Genomic DNA, 16,681 nt, shown 5'->3' with positions numbered 1-16,681 from the left:
ACCCTGGACCTGCAGGAAAGCTTGTCTTAAGCTTCAGGGGGAATTTAGCTAATTGCTAAAGTGTCTGAGCATAAAGGCTGCCCCAGTCTGGACATACAGTATGACTCGTGTGTTAATGCCTTGGTCTTGGACAAGGCAAAACAGATGTCCTGGATCTAGGGCCAACATTCCTCATCCCTGTTTTCCATGTGGGAAAGTTCACAGTTCCACGCCAGGATGGGAGAAGAGTTATAAGGCTCCAGTAATTCTGTTTTAAAGAAAACACTGATATTTATTTATTTTTTCTTTCTAACGAACGTCTCCCTAAATCCCATGGTGAAAGGGGATGTCCTTGATCAACCCCATTCTGAATCTGAATTATGTGTCTCAAACTCAAACAAATAATTATAATTTGTTCTGGGATTTTTAATAGGTGTGAATATCATCAATATTTCTCTTGCAGTTAACTTCAAACCCTCCACTAAGATTCTTTCCTAGCAGATAGAAATGGAATCTGTTACATCCTTATCTCTTCCAACCCAAAACACACACACACACACACACACACACACACACACACACACACACACACACACACACACACACACACACACACACACACACACACACACACACACACACACACACACACACACACACACACACACTTAAACTTACTGCCTTTTTAACTCATCCTCCCATAATCTACAAGAGATTAGAACTAAAGATAGGGAAAACCTCCCTGCTGCTCTCAATTTCAAACACAAACACAGCAAAACCATACACTTCTGATACAACTCATGAATGAATGAAATCCCATCATTTGGACTTCCCCGTTTCATCATTACACAGCACATTTGCAGATGTTAAAATCTGGGTGTTGAGGTAAAATGTTTTGTGTTATATCTGAGTGTTGATTCTAGTGGGGTTAACATCAGTGGGATTGAAATTGACGCCACCTGCGGTGAATAAATAAAGTGTTATTTGAATCACAGTGGAATCAACACCAGGTGGTGTTGTTGTAACTCAACTGAATTGAGTTAATTACCGGTAACATTGAGTAAAAATGATATGGGAGGGGTATCATTGCTATATTTCCCAGCATGTTTTGTTGCAGGTTGCTTTTTAGATGAGTTTGTTAAATATATATATATATGCACATCAATTGATTCATTTTTCTTATACTACACAAAGATAAATAACAAATGTTTCTAAAATAATCCAATCTTTAAGTGGTTGGACTTATTTCACTTGTTATTGAGATGATTGTTCCAGTTGAGATGGTTTAGGTAGTCTCGTTCATCAATCTTCCCTACCTTGCCAGTCATTCTATCTGCAGTTTGCGGGTGAGTAAAAGTTCCAGTTGTTGGATATCCTAACTCTGTCTCGATTCCAATAGGAATGATATAAATCAGATTTTATTTGACACATGCTCCAAATGCAAAGGCGGTAGATTTAATCATGAAATGCGTGTGTTTGTGTGTGTGTTTTCGGCATGCGTGTGTGTGTGTGTGTGTATGTAGTGTATATGAACGTGTGTGGGCTTTGAGTGTCAGTGTAGTGTGTGGGTGTGTGTGTATGTATAGTGTGTATTGTATAGTCATGTGAGTTTGCATAGACTCAGTGCAAGACAGGGTCAGTGCAGATGCTCTGTGTAACCATTAATGAACTATTTCACAACCACTAGCAAACACAGTCATGGGTGGTACAGGTACATCTAAAATTCACTCGAAAGGCACCCTCAGAAATAAATATGCAAATAAGGCTTTACACCCTACAGAGCTAAAACAACACTGTAACACCACAGGTGTTGATTCCCTAACACTGAGAAAGTGTTACAGCAGCAGCTCTTATAAAGTGTTAATTTAACTCTGAAATTTCAACACCCATGGTGTTAGGGACCCAACACTCTTGGAGTGTTAGTTTATCAACACTTTGAAAAGTGTTAGTTTAATTCAAGGTGGGTGACATACACACTAAGGTGGTGTAAAAATATATACATATACACATCTATATACAAATTTGCTGTATACTACCCTTTCTACCTATTACCCTCACCAGGGAAGAGGTCAGCCAACACAAACTTCTAACCCTTTCAAGAAAAGCAAGCAATGTAGGTTACAATTAATCTAAAATATGTCAGTTGCTAAACTCTGGAATTTCTGGGTATTGCTAACTAAGAAAAGTACGTACATGTGGTCCACTCATCATCCACAGAGACCGTAAATCAAGAGTCTTAGATCCAACAATATTTGTGTAGGATCTTAATTTGAGCCAGTTTACTAAAACAGGAAATGTGAATTATGTGGATTATAATTAAGACATTTTTGTAGGGGTTGATACATTTTTTGTAAGGGAAAATCTGACATTTAAGTGAAAATTAAACTTCAGAAGCTTTTTTAAACCTCAAATACAAGTTTCTGTAGTGTATCCTTGCTTCCAGGGAATAATGGGGTCCTTGTAATCAGCCAGGTTAACTGCATGTTTGAGTTAGAAACTGACAAATACAGACTCCATATTGATGCAGAGTGTCACGTGGAGCGGAACAGGTGAACCCAAGAGCAGACTCAGATGAGGAGACTGGGATGAGGTAACCAAGGCATTTATTGAAACGGGGGGAATATTGAGTGCAGGCTAGGGGAAGCTCGGGCAGGTTGCTGGAAACCAGGTGCCGAGGCTGAGGCTGGAGCGAGAGGTGTGGGGACAGGGTAAGCAGGTCCGGAGGGGAATCTAAGGGAGCGTTGAGTGGGGAATCCAGGACAGTAGTAGCAGACCTGACGAGAAGTCGGACTGGAGACAGAGGCCAGAGTTAGAGCGGGCAGAACTGTAGCGGAGAGGAAAACAGTGTCAGGCAAGGGAAAACAGCCATAACAGGAACAAATGGCTAGAAACATGGACTGACTGGCAGCGATTACAATCTACCAGTGTGGATGTGGCAGGACTGAGTATTTGTAGAGGTCTTGATTATGGAACAGGTTGCAGCTGGTGGGGATCTGCTCTGACTCCAGCACACCTGTCTCCGGCCACACAATCTCACATACACACAGAGAGAGAGGGAGAGAGCACTGGGGGAGTGGCTGCAGGTCAAGGAGACACCGGATGAGCACTAGAGGGCGTGGCAGGAGCAGATGTGACACAGAGGTCGTTGGTTTCACAATCTCTGGTGAAGCATTTACCTACAAATGTGGTAAATAACTTATGGGGTCAATTTGTGATGTGTGTATACTAAACACTATCCTGAAACAGTAGACAGAGCATCCACTATAACATAACCCAAACAATGAGTCCTCCAATTACTGGGTGGGGAGAAATGCCTCACTCATTCCAAGACAGTGGAAGAAAGAAATTTGAGAGGCAGATAGGGTGGGAATGGAAAAGGAGCGCTGGAATTGCCATCACAGGTGTACTACCGACTGAGCCATGGGCCTGCTATAACATTATTTCCACTGAAACCAGAGATTAGCAAAAATAGATGCTCTGGAATGGTCTTTCTGCAAAGAGCTGACAGAGTCTATAGTGAGCTGTCATGGGTTGGCTCATCTCTACAGGTCTGGCGTGCCACCTTTCCACTCTGCGTGAAACCTCGATCCCTTGCCGTTTGAGCTGTCAACTTTGCAGAGTCTACTGTGATACGTATCACTGATGGGATATGCAAAAAAATATATATTTTTCTTTTCAATTATTTTAAAACCTGAAAGGAGTTGATAGCCACAATAATGTTGATTGATCAGTCAGGCTTCTTTTGCCTCATCTGGGGGCTTGTTATATTACGTACAACATAAAACTGTCTTAGATCAGGCATGACGTGAAAGCATGTGGGCTGTAACATAACCTGTAGTCAAGTAGTATTTATTATGTTCAAATGGAAATCAGTGGGGGTGAGTAACTCTCTGTGTCAACTGCTGAATTTGCAGTCTATTGTTAACTAGGAAATATGGGTGGGCATGATCAATCCTACCAGACCTGTGGATTGGCATACCTTCAATGGATCAACCAGGGTCTTGCTACAGTAGTGTCTCCCCTCACACCCACCCAACCTTTGGAAACCCTAAACTCAGTCATCCCCCACTGTTTTCCCATGCTGAGGGAGAAGAACCGTTTGATGTTTCTTCCAATCCGTCTCCCACAAATTACAGGACTACAGTGTCCAGCATATAAAGTCATCAGAGTGATCTGCAGTGGCCGGTGGGAATATAGACTATTGGCTGAATCCTAACATGAGATATGTACAAGTAACTCAAACTGTTGCCCCAAATGCACCACTCATATCCATCATGACAGCTGGTGCATAGACCAGCAACAGAAGATCTCCACTTCTTGCAGTCTTTGGCCATCTTCCTAAAGCATAATTAATGCAAGTTCAGTTTACATATTCAGTTCTCAAGCTAGGATCTGGCCCTATGTGTGTGGGTATGCATCCCCAGTTTAATGCATGAAACAGCTGGTAAGACCAACATGTACAGTGTGGAGTTAAATAAATCCTATGGAACACAATTTTGTAGATCAAAAGTCCTCCATCATGACCATTTGCTGTGAACATGCCCGGTATATACCGATAGGATCTTCTTTTGAGCATTTTCTCACAGCAGGCAAATAACCCTGCAGCAACAGGAAATGACAATTATTGTGTGGATTGCAATTCATTTACATTTTTGTAGGGGTTGGTGCATAAATCAAGTCTGACATTTTTAAGTGGAAATTACAAACTTTAGAAGCCTTTGTAGACATCAAATACGCTAGATGTTTGCATTTCCTGCAACAACAGGGTGATACAGTAAAAATCCTACATCCGTATTCACTTTTGATGGGTACAGAGGTGCAACATGAAACTAGAAATAGGCAGGGTGTCATGCCTGCTCTCCCTCTCTGGAGCTCGAGGGCGACAGGCTGCACACCTGTCACCTTAATTACGCGCAGCAACGCTCATTTGACTCACCTGGACTCCTTCCCTTTGTTGATTGCCTTCCCTAGTTCTGTCTGCTTCCCCGTGTGTTCCCTGTGTCTGCTTTAATGTTATGTGTTTATGTCCAGATGCTGTCCTGTCCTGTTCCATGTCCGTTGCTCAGTAAATGTTCACTCCCTGGGTCTTTGGCTCCGAGGGGGAAGTTATTTCAGGTCTCAGGGTGCATATGTTAATCTCTAAAAGCTGTTGGGTGGTGGGGGTCTTTTACTAAACTAACATATGTAATTATTTTAATTATTTTGCTATTTGATTTAGAATTTTAGGACCCCTTTTTATCATGACACAAGATGAGACCCAAATGCAGACACAGGAGGCAGATGGTTGGAGTCTTAATGTTTATTCATCCAAAAGGAGTAGGCAAGAGAATGGTCGTGGACCGGCAAAAGGTCAAAACCAGATCAGAGTCCAGGAGGTACATAGTGGCAGACAGGCTTGTGGCCAGGCAGGCAGGTACAGAGTGGCAGACAGCCTTGTGGTCAAGGCAGGCAGGTACAGAGTCAAATCCAAAATCAAATTTTATTTGTCACACATACACATGGTTAGCAGATGTTAATGCGAGTGTAGCGAAATGCTTGTGCTTCTAGTTCCGACAATGCAGTAATAACCAACAAGTAATCTAGCTAACAATTCCAAAACTACTACCTTATAGACACAAGTGTAAGGGGATAAAGAATATGTACATAAAGATATATGAATGAGTGATGGTACAGAGCAGCATAGGCAAGATACAGTAGATGGTGTCGAGTACAGTATATACATATGAGATGAGTATGTAAACAAAGTGGCATAGTTAAAGTGGCTAGTGATACATGTATTACATAAAGATGCAGTAGATGATAGAGTACAGTATATACGTATACATATGACATGAATAATGTAGGGTATGTAAACATTATATTAGGTAGTATTGTTTAAAGTGGCTATATATGATATATTTTACATAATTTCCCATCAATTCCCATTATTAAAGTGGCTGGAGTTGAGTCAGTGTGTTGGCAGCAGCCACTCAATGTTAGTGGTGGCCGTTTAACAGTCTGATGGCCTTGAGATAGAAGCTGTTTTTCAGTTTCTCGGTCCCAGCTTTGATGCACATGTACTGACCTCGCCTTCTGGATGACAGCGGGGTGAACAGGCAGTGGCTCGGGTGGTTGTTGTCCTTGATGATCTTTATGGCCTTCCTGTGACATCAGGTGGTGTAGGTGTCCTGGAGGGCAGGTAGTTTGCCCCCGGTGATGCGTTGTGCAGACCTCACTACCCTCTGGAGAACCTTACGGTTGTGGGCGGAGCAGTTGCCGTACCAGGCGGTGATACAGCCCGACAGGATGCTCTCGATTGTGCATCTGTAGAAGTTTGTGAGTGCTTTTGGTGACAAGCCGAATTTCTTCAGCCTCCTGACGTTGAAGAGGCCCTGCTGCGCCTTCTTCACGATGCTGTCTGTGTGGGTGGACTAATTCAGTTTGTCTGTGATGTGTACGCCGAGGAACTTAAAACTTACTACCCTCTCCACTACTGTTCCATCGATGTGGATAGGGGGGTGTTCCCTCTGCTGTTTCCTGAAGTCCACAATCATCTCCTTAGTTTTGTTGACGTTGAGTGTGAGGTTGTTTTCCTGACACCACACTCCGAGGGCCCTCACCTCCTCCCTGTAGGCCGTCTCGCCGTTGTTGGTAATCAAGCCTACCACTGTTGTGTTGTCCGCAAACTTGATGATTGAGTTGGAGGCGTGCGTGGCCATGCAGTTGTGGGTGAACAGGGAGTACGGGAGAAGGCTCAGAACGCACCCTTGTGGGGCCCCAGTGTTGAGGATCAGCAGGGTGGAGATGTTGTTGCCAACCCTCACCACCTGGGGGCGGCCCGTCAGGAAGTCCACTACCCAGTTGCACAGGGCGGGGTCGAGACCCAGGGTCTCGAGCTTGATGACGAGCTTGGAGGGCACTATGGTATTAAATGCCGAGCTGTAGTTGATGAACAGCATTCTCACATAGGTATTCCTCTTGTCCAGATGGGTTAGGGCAGTGTGCAGTGTGGTTGAGTTTGCATCGTCTGTGGACCTATTTGGGCGGTAAGCAAATTGGAGTGGGTCTAGGGTGTCAGGTAGGGTGGAGCTGATATGGTCCTTGACTAGTCTCAAAGCACTTCATGATGACGGAAGTGAGTGCTAAGGGGCGGTAGTCGTTTAGCTCAGTTACCTTAGCTTTCTTGGGAACAGGAACAATGGTGGTCCTCTTGAAGCATGTGGGAACAACAGACTGGGATAGGGATTGATTGAATATGTCCGTAAACACACCAGCCAGCTGGTCAGCGCATGCTCTGAGGGCGCGGCTGGGGATGCCGTCTGGGCCTGCAGCCTTAAGAGGGTTAACACGTTTAAATGTTTTCCTCACATCGGCTGCAGTGAAGGAGAGTCCGCATGTTTTGGTTGCGGGCCGTGTCAGTGGCACTGTATTGTCCTCAAAGCGGGCAAAAAAGTTATTTAGTCTGCCTGGGAGCAAGACATCCTGGTCCGTGGACGGGGTTGGTTTTCTTTTTGTAATCCGTGATTGACTGTAGACCCTGCCACATACCTCTTGTGTCTGAGACGTTGAATTGAGATTCTACTTTGTCTCTATACTGACGCTTAGCTTGTTTGATTGCCTTGCGGAGGGAATAGCTACACTGTTTGTATTCGGTCATGTTTCCGGTCACCTTGCCCTGATTAAAAGCAGTGGTTCGCGCTTTCAGTTTCACACGAATGCTGCCATCAATCCACGGTTTCTGGTTTGGGAATGTTTTAATCGTTGCTATGGGAACGACATCTTCAACGCATGTCCTAATGAACTCGCTCACCGAATCAGCGTATTCGTCAATGTTGTTGTTTGATACAATACGAAACATATCCCAGTCCACGTGATGGAAGCAGTCTTGGAGTGTGGAATCAGATTGGTCGGACCAGCGTTGAACAGACCTCAGCGCGGGAGCTTCTTGTTTTTGTTTCTGTCTGTAGGCAGGGATCAACAAAATGGAGTCGTGGTCAGCTTTTCCGAAAGTCCAGAAACAGGCAAGAGTCAAACCCGGGAGGACTAGAAAAAGGAGAATAGCAAAAAGCAGGAGAATGGAAAAACCGCTGGTTGACTTGGAAAAACATACAAGCCGAACTGGCACAGAGAGACAGGAAACACAGGGCTAAATACACTGGGGGAAATCAGCAACACCTGCAGAGGGTGGAGACAATCACAAGGACAGGTGAAACAGATCAGGGCGTGACACTTTTGGTACCCCAAAAAGATATACCTATACCAAAAAATGAATCATAAAGAATGAGGTGTCTGTCCTATATCTATATAAGAAAGCTCAGAAAATATATATATTTTTGGGCACATATTTAACCCCTTATTTTTGTTAGCACAAAACTACCTACACACTTCCATGCATTTGTTTGGGTTACCTTGAGAAGAGTATCACGACAGAGAAAAACGAAGAACACCATCATGTTCGTGAGAGCCTCCCCTGGTTTGTAGTAGTTTGTAGGCCACAAGCATTTTTGTGAGAAGACCCATTTTGAGATGTCTCGGGTCTGACAAACACTGCAGAAGCTCGGCCATAGGCGGATACAGTGGATTGAGACATTTTTTTTATTATGTAACTTAGATTGATGCACGGGCGTATCAATAAACTATTGTAAACACATATCTTAAAGGTCCAATGCATCCGTTTTTATCTCGATATCAAATGATTTCTGGGTAACAATTATGAACCTTACTGTCACGCCCTGACCTTAGTTAGTGTGACGAGGGTGGGTATATGTGTGTTTTTGTCCTGTCTACAGTTTTTGTATATCTATAGGGTTTTTGTATGTCTAGGTAATGTAGGTCTATGGTGGCCTGAATTGGTTCCCAATCAGAGGCAGCTGTTTATCGTTGTCTCTGAATGGGGATCCTATTTAGGTTGCCAATTTTCCATTTTGGTTTTTGTGGGTTATTGTCTATGTGTAGTTGCATGTCAGCACTCGGTCTATATAGCGTCAAGGTCGTTTTGTTTGTTTATGTTACGAATCCCTTTTGGCCCGACAGTCTAGGGGGGGATGGTAATGAGACTCGTAACATAACTCATGCAAATTATTGTGACAAAGTAAAAGTGTGAACGAAATAACCACGACAACAGAAATCTACCGTCAAACTCTAGGTTTATTTATAAAACACACGGTAATGGGGGGAGCAGGAAAAGGGGCTGAGCTGGACCCAAGGAAAGAAACAATAAGTATTCAAAAACACCCCTAAGCTAGACTAGCCTACTTTAACAACAGCTAACTAACTAACCAAAAATACAGTGGGTGGTCCGCCCAGTTCTAACTAGTGTATTTAACAAAGTTCACCTACGGGTAGTGTATGCCCATGGGTGACTTGTCTTGGTTTCCCTCTCTTCCCACCAGCAACAAAAACACAAACACCATAACCAAAAACAATACTCACAGGTGATGACAAAGTGCTATGAGGTGCTTAAACAAAAGAGAGGTTAAGACACAAAGCGAGAGTGAAACACAGAGACCTACAGACATGACATTTACAGAGAGATTGAGCTGAGCTGAGCTGGGCTCCAGAACAAACAAATGATGGGGTTTTTAAACCATGGGGAAGGAATTGTGATAGGTCAGGAAATAGGAGGAGGTGTGTCTTCTGATTGATGATTGATTGTTGACTGATTGGGGAGTGATGATTTTCACCTGAGAGGGGAGAAGGAGAGAAAAGAAACACACACACACAGGATACACACACACAGGATAACTGTATCCGTAACAGTTTAGTGTTCTTTCTTTATTAAAATAATAATTTATTCATATCATGCTGCGCCTTGGTCTCCTCTATATTACGAACGTGAAACTTAAAATGTTCAAAAAGTAACTAAAATGGCAACTTCTTAAACAAGAATTTTGCTTGGACTGTCTGGGAGTTGCCTGAGTGGGGTGGGGAAAACTGAAAACTAGCTGTTATTGGTAGAGAGGTTTAGACTCAATCTTATTGGTGTATTAACTAATTTACCGCATGGTAGTGCTGAGCGATTAGTGTTTTTTGACGTCGGTTTGGTTCGATTATTGAAAAATAATCACGGTTTTCGATTTTGTCTATGATAAAAAATGGTAACATTAAATGCACTATGCATTATGTGGATTGAATGCTGTAACACATAAAACAATTAATAAAAGCCCCATGACGGTAGTGACTGCCCATTACTGCTTATCACTTATTAACCATAATGTATTCACATTATTTTACCTTAATAAAATATTACATTTGGCAGAGTTGCAAAGAAAAATCCATATATCAAACTGGCCAATAAAAAGAAAAGATTAAGATGGGCAAAAGAACACAGACGCTGGACAGAGGAACTCTGCCTGGAAGGCTAGCATCACGGAGTCGCCTCATCACTGTTGACATTGAGACTGGTGTTTTGCGGGTAGTATTTAATGAAGCTGCCAGTTGAGGACTTTTGAGGCATCTGTTTCTCAAACTAGACACTCTAATGTACTTGCTCAGTTGTGCACCGGGGCCTCCCACTCCTCTTGCTATTCTGGTTAGAGCCAGTTTGCGCTGTTCTGTGAAGGGAGTAGTACACAGCGTTGTATGAGATCTTCAGTTTTTAGGCAATTTCTCGCATTGAATGGCCTTAATTTCTCTGAACAAGAATAGACTGACGAGTTTCAGAAGAAAGTTACTTGTTTCTGGCCAATTTGAGCCTGTAATCAAACGCACAAATGCTGATGCTCCAGATACTCAATTAGTCTAAAGAAGGGAGGTTTTATTGCTTTTTTAAGCAGGACAACAGTTTTGAGCTGTGCTAACATAATTGCAAAAGGGCCAATGATCAATTAGCCTTATAAAATTATAAACTTGGATTAGCGAACACAACGTGCCATTGGAAACACAGGAGTGATGGTTGCTGATAATGGGCCTCTGTACGCCTATGTAGATATTCCATAAACAATCAGCCGTTTCCAGCTACAATAGTCATTTACAACATTAACAATGTCTATACTGTATTTCTGATCAATTTGGACATTTCTAGGTGACCCCAAACTTTTGAACGGTAGTGTATATACAATTGTTGGACCAAGGAAATGGTGTGCAATGGAAATTCTACACATGGTACATTGTTTTCATTGTCAGCAAGCTGGAGAGGTCACAGTCAAACTTAGATGCATAAAGTACCGGTCTGAAGTGATCTCCACCAGGGCAGTTCCATTAGTTCTCTTATGTACTGCTTACACAGCCAAGTTATTTTTTACATGATTTAGCTTATTCATTATTCATACTTAATTCATCATTAACGTTTGGTTAATGAATGTAACCGACCAATATTTCATGAGGCTTCTTCTCTCCAAGCTGAGAACCTGAAACTAAGATATCCATTTCATTCTCAAAACAAGGTTCTGGGTGTACTGCCAAATTGCAGATATCAATCAGTCACTTGCATGAACACAGAAATGGGTTATTAGAAAAGCACAAACATAAAATGTAATTAATTCATTACCAGCTAAAATTACTGTCTGTGGTTAGCTTGATCTCAGTCGTTTAACATGCAACTGACACTTCACAAGTCTCCAAAGATGTCCCATGATGCAAAAGTAATCTGCGTATATTAAGGTTTAGGTAGCGGGAGAAAAAGTCGCAAACCTACAATGACTCACTGTGGCTCAGTCAAGTCAAATCAAACCAAATTTTATTTATCACATACGCCGAATACAACAGGTGTAGCCTTACAAGCCTTACAAGCCTTTAACTGAAATTGCAGTTTTAAGAAAATACCCCCCAAAAAGTAAGAGATAAGAAGAGCAAATAATTAAAGAGCAGCAGTAAATAACAATAGCGGGGCTATATACAGGTGGTACCAGTACAGAGTCAATGTCAATGTGCGGGGGCAACGGTTTCGAGGTAATTGAGGTAATATGTACATGTAGGTAGAGTTATTAAAGTGACTATGCATGGATAATAACAGAGAGTAGCAGCAGCATTCCGGGGGGGGGGGGGGATACAAATAGTCTGGGTAGCCATTTGATTAGCTACAGCCCCGTTGATGAGAATGGGTGCGTGCTCGGTCCTCAATTTCTTGTAGTCCCCAATCATCTCCTTTGTCTTGATCACGTTGAGGGAGAGGTTGTTGTCCTTGCACCACAAGTTCAGGTCTCTGACCTCCTCCTTATAGGTTGTCTCATTGTTGTTGGTGATCAAGCCTACCACTGTTGTGTCATCAGCAAACTTAATGATGGTGTTGGAGTCGTGCCTGGCCGTGCAGTCATGAGGGAACAGGGAGTACAGTAGGGGGGCTGAGCACACACCCCTGAGGAGCCCCCGTGTTGAGGATCAGCATGGGGGATGTGTTGTTACCTACCCTTACCACCTGGGCGCGGCCCGTCATGTTGTACAGGATCCAGTTGCAGAGGGAGGTGTTTAGTCGCAGGGTCCTTTGCTTAATGATGAGCTTTGAGGGCACTATGGTGTTGAACGCTAAGCTGTAGTCAATGAATAGCATTAACACATTTTGTCCAGGTGTGAAAGGGCAGTGTGGAGTGCAATAGAGATTGCATCATCTGTGGATCTGTTGGTGCGGTATGCAAATTGGAGTGGGTTTCTGGGATAATAGTGTTGATGTAAGCCATGACCAGCCTTTCAAAGCATTTCATGGCTACAGACGTGAGAGCTACGTGTCGGTAGTCAGTGGTCGCTTTCCTCAGCGCGAAAATACACTAAAGGGTTAGGTGTCAATCACTCACAACTTATATAGACAGTGTTCACCCTGTGAGAATATGTAAATAAAGAGAGGGAGAAAATATTTTAACCTTTTCTCATTTACATCTGAGTGAAACCCATTGATTAAAGGGGTTACTGACATACACACTGGATGCCGTTACAACTCAAACTTCATCCCTCTGGAATGTTATGGCCTTTAGTGTCCGGATTTAGCATTGTCAGTTTTACTGGTGCTGTTATCTAGGCTATAATAGACAGAATACAGTTGGAATGTGCAGGTGCTCAAGTGTAACAACCTCCATTAGTCTGGACAAAAAAGTTATGTTGACTGTTCGTTGATCTATTTTTACCGTCTTGTAGTTCACGGAGTGTACAGGTTATTGTCTGCCTCTACAAGTTTTACAGTCATGGATGTCTCCCCAGAGTGACCCTGTGAAAATGTAGTTATCCATGTGCGTTATTGAGGCTATCTTTGACTTAATGCTTTTTGTTTACCTTCCAGGGCCCCTACACTGTTTTTCCAGATTTGGCCAGTCTTTGTCCCGATATTCCTAAAGCTGAGTCCAGTTAAGAGAGCCAAACATGAGTACTAAAAGCATTCTAGGCTGCCTCTTCCTGACTCTCCTTTTCAGCCTCTGCCAATCTGGGCTGGTGAGAAAAATACTTAGGCATAAACGGGCAACTCTGACAGCCACGGGAGGAGACAACATAACCCTCCCCAGTGCTGACCAGCCAGTGGTCTTCAACCATGTCTACAACATCAACGTCCCTGCTAGCTCCTTGTGCTCAGTGGACCTGGATGCACCAGGAAGTACCAGCCTTGAGCCCCAGGACGCAGTTCCGCCATCAGGCCTCCACACCACCGAACATACCATGGATGGGCAGAACCAGATTGTTTTCACCCACCGCATAAACATTCCCCAGCAGGCGTGTGCATGCACCGAAGGGTTCCCGGATCTGAAGGACCTCCTGAGCAGGTTGGAGATTCTGGAGGGAGAGCTGTCCACGCTGAGAGATCAGTGCACTACTGGAGACTCTGGCTTCTGCAGCGCTCAGCCAGTCACAGGTACTGTACAGTATACATGTCAACCTAATCACCTCCAGCTTCTGATTGGCTCATTCAACCCCTCTCCTCTCCCCTGGTCATCACTGTAAATTATCATGTGCTCTCACTCAACTTACCTGGTAAATAAATGGTTAGGAAACACAACACAACAGTTAGGATACTGCAAATAATATAATTGGGACAAGTTTAGGGTGTTTTGAGGGTTAAAGGGTTGAGAAATCCTGGTATATTATAGCATGCTTAGGATGACTGTCACCTCATCACCTCCCCTTCCTTCAGAGGGACATCTGTTTTACTCAACTTCTGGGAAGCTTCACTGGAATTGAATGTGGGGTTGGGCTTAGCAGTGCTTTCTCTTTTACAGGGAAAAATGCTCTTGAAAATGGAATGAACATCGAAGCATGGACATACTCCGTGCTGATTAGAAGATTGTTATTCAGGACATAATTGGGGTTTCAAATGTCTCTGGTCTATAATGATAATACTTGATTACAATATTTCTAAATTACATTTGTTAGAGAAGTGGATTGGGGGGGTGAGGGGCAGGATTATGATTCAGAGGGTTGTAATCACTTAACTCTGCTTCTTTAGGTGAAGTGGGGACCAAGCCTTACTGCAATGGCCGTGGCAACTACAGTGCTGACACCTGTGGCTGTATTTGCAAGCCTGGCTGGAAGGGACCCAACTGCACTGAGTCTGAATGCCCCAATGACTGCCAGGACCAAGGTCGATGCATAGACGGGAAATGCATCTGCTTCGAGGGCTTTGGCGGGAACGACTGTTTGCTTGAGGTTTGCAAAGTGGACTGTGGTGAGAACGGACAATGCATTGGCGGGGTCTGCATCTGTGCCGAGGGTTTCATTGGAGAGGACTGTTCTCAGACGGACTGCCTGAACAACTGCCTAGGCCGTGGAAAGTGTGTAGATGAGGAGTGTGTGTGTGAAGAGCCCTGGACGGGTTCTGACTGCTCGGAACTCATCTGCCCCAACGACTGCTATGACCGTGGACACTGCGTCAATGGAACCTGCTACTGCGAAGAAGGTTTCACCGGGGAGGACTGTGGGGAGACAACATGCCCCAGCGACTGCATGAGTCATGGTTTCTGTGTGAACGGCCAGTGTGTCTGCAGCGCTGGCTACACAGGAGAGGACTGCTCCAAGCTCACCTGCCCCAGTGATTGCAACGATAGAGGTACCTGCTTCAATGGCATGTGTGCATGTGATGCTGGCTACCAAGGAGAAGACTGTAGCCAGCTAGCTTGCCTCAACAACTGCCATAACAGGGGGCAGTGTGTCAATGGGCAGTGCCACTGCGACGTAGGCTACCAGGGAGAGGACTGCTCTGAGCTCTCCTGCCCCAATAACTGTCTCAACCGGGGCCGCTGTGTCAACGGACAGTGTGTATGCGATGAAGGCTTTGGTGGAGAGGACTGCAGTATTAAGACCTGCCCCTCGGACTGCTACGGCCGTGGAGACTGTGTGGACGGCCAATGTGTCTGCTATGCTGGCTTCACTGGTGAGGACTGCAGCGAGCTGAGCTGCCCCAACAACTGCCTGAACCGCGGACTCTGCGTTGACGGGCAGTGTGTCTGTGATGAGGGCCTCACAGGGAAAGACTGCAGTGAGAAGCGCTGCCCCAATGACTGCCTGGGCCAGGGGGACTGTGTGGATGGAAAATGTGTCTGCCAGGACAGCTATGCGGGTGACGACTGCTCTGGACTCACCTGCCCTGATAACTGCAACAACAGGGGGCTCTGTGTTAATGGGAAATGCATTTGTGAGGAGGGATACGTGGGAGACAACTGCGGAGAGCTGAGCTGCCTCAACAACTGCCAGGACAAAGGCCGCTGTGTGAATGGACAATGTCTCTGTGAAGAGGGATACATCGGAGAAGACTGCTCAGAAGGTAAGAATGGTTTCATTCAACTGACCCACTGATTTGAGAGGAAAAAAATAACGGAATAATTGGGTTTTAGTTCATTTGTTAACATTGCATGCTTGATACTTCCATGTGCTGGTTGAATGCCACATTAAATCCAATTACTTATTTTTCCATTATGTTTTATTCTCAAAACATAATAAAATCCCCAAATACCATTTGAATTCATTTCAAAGGGGTTTTACAAAAAGGATTAAAACTTCCATCTATGATTTCCTCTGATGCCAAAAGCTGTGCATTTCAGTTGTCTGTACTTCTGTCTCAAAGATCTTTGGCGGTCCAAACCACTACCAGATGTGAGTCTGGGGAAAGCATTAGCTTTGTGTGGAGGATTGTTAGTGGCTGAGTGGCTTTGGATAAAAGTGTCTGCTAAATGGCATATATACAGTATATTATATATTATTATATTGAGGGCATGGGAAACTTAGTGTCTGAGATAGTAAAAAACACAAAAATCTAACTATTTTCTGTCCCTCTTTTTTCTTTCTTTCTCGTTCTCTTTAGTTTCCCCTCCAAAGGGCCTGACCGTAACAGAGGTCACCACTGAGACAGTGGACCTGACCTGGAATAATGAGATGCTGGTGACAGAGTATCTGATCACTTACGTGCCAAATGGTCCTGGGGGTCTGTATCAGGAGTTCACAGTGGGCGGAGACAAGACTGCTGCCACTGTCAGCGAGCTGGAGCCTGGCATCGAGTACCTGATCAACGTCTATGCCATCCTCAGCAACAAAAAGAGCATCCCAATCAGTGCCAGGGTGGCCACATGTAGGTCATGTCCGTTTAACGAGGCTTGCGTAATAAGACATCTTGCCTAAGATGTGAGAACTTGGGTCTCTGAGCAGTCTGGGTTCATGGGAATGTGATCCACTTTAGAAAAAAAATGTTTAAAAAAAACATTTGCATATTAACTGTAATCAGAATGCTATTCAGTCCAGTGGAGAAAATTTCACAGCACAACGTTTACACAAGGCTTTCTTTTTAAGAATAGGTGATACCTACACAACCACTAGA

At 44.0% G+C, this 16,681-nt stretch overlaps 1 protein-coding gene across 4 annotated transcripts in view; it reads left to right on the top strand.

Moving 5' to 3' along the window:
• Positions 1-16,681, top strand: part of tnca (tenascin Ca) — a 53,452-nt gene that overhangs the window by 16,043 nt on the left and 20,728 nt on the right. For all 4 annotated transcript variants that reach the window (XM_064942934.1, XM_064942932.1, XM_064942933.1 and 1 more), the window contains exons 2-4: positions 13,166-13,729; positions 14,321-15,634; positions 16,172-16,435. In XM_064942934.1, coding sequence (XP_064799006.1) covers positions 13,246-13,729; positions 14,321-15,634; positions 16,172-16,435 — 2,062 coding nt within the window. In that variant the 5' untranslated portion in view covers positions 13,166-13,245. The remainder of the gene's footprint in view (positions 1-13,165; positions 13,730-14,320; positions 15,635-16,171; positions 16,436-16,681) is intronic.

The sequence above is a fragment of the Oncorhynchus masou genome, chromosome 28 (genome assembly GCF_036934945.1).
Source record: "Oncorhynchus masou masou isolate Uvic2021 chromosome 28, UVic_Omas_1.1, whole genome shotgun sequence".
Lineage (NCBI taxonomy): Eukaryota > Metazoa > Chordata > Actinopteri > Salmoniformes > Salmonidae > Oncorhynchus > Oncorhynchus masou.
Note: the sequence above shows the minus strand (reverse complement) of the source record. Positions and strands in the feature narration are given on the sequence as shown.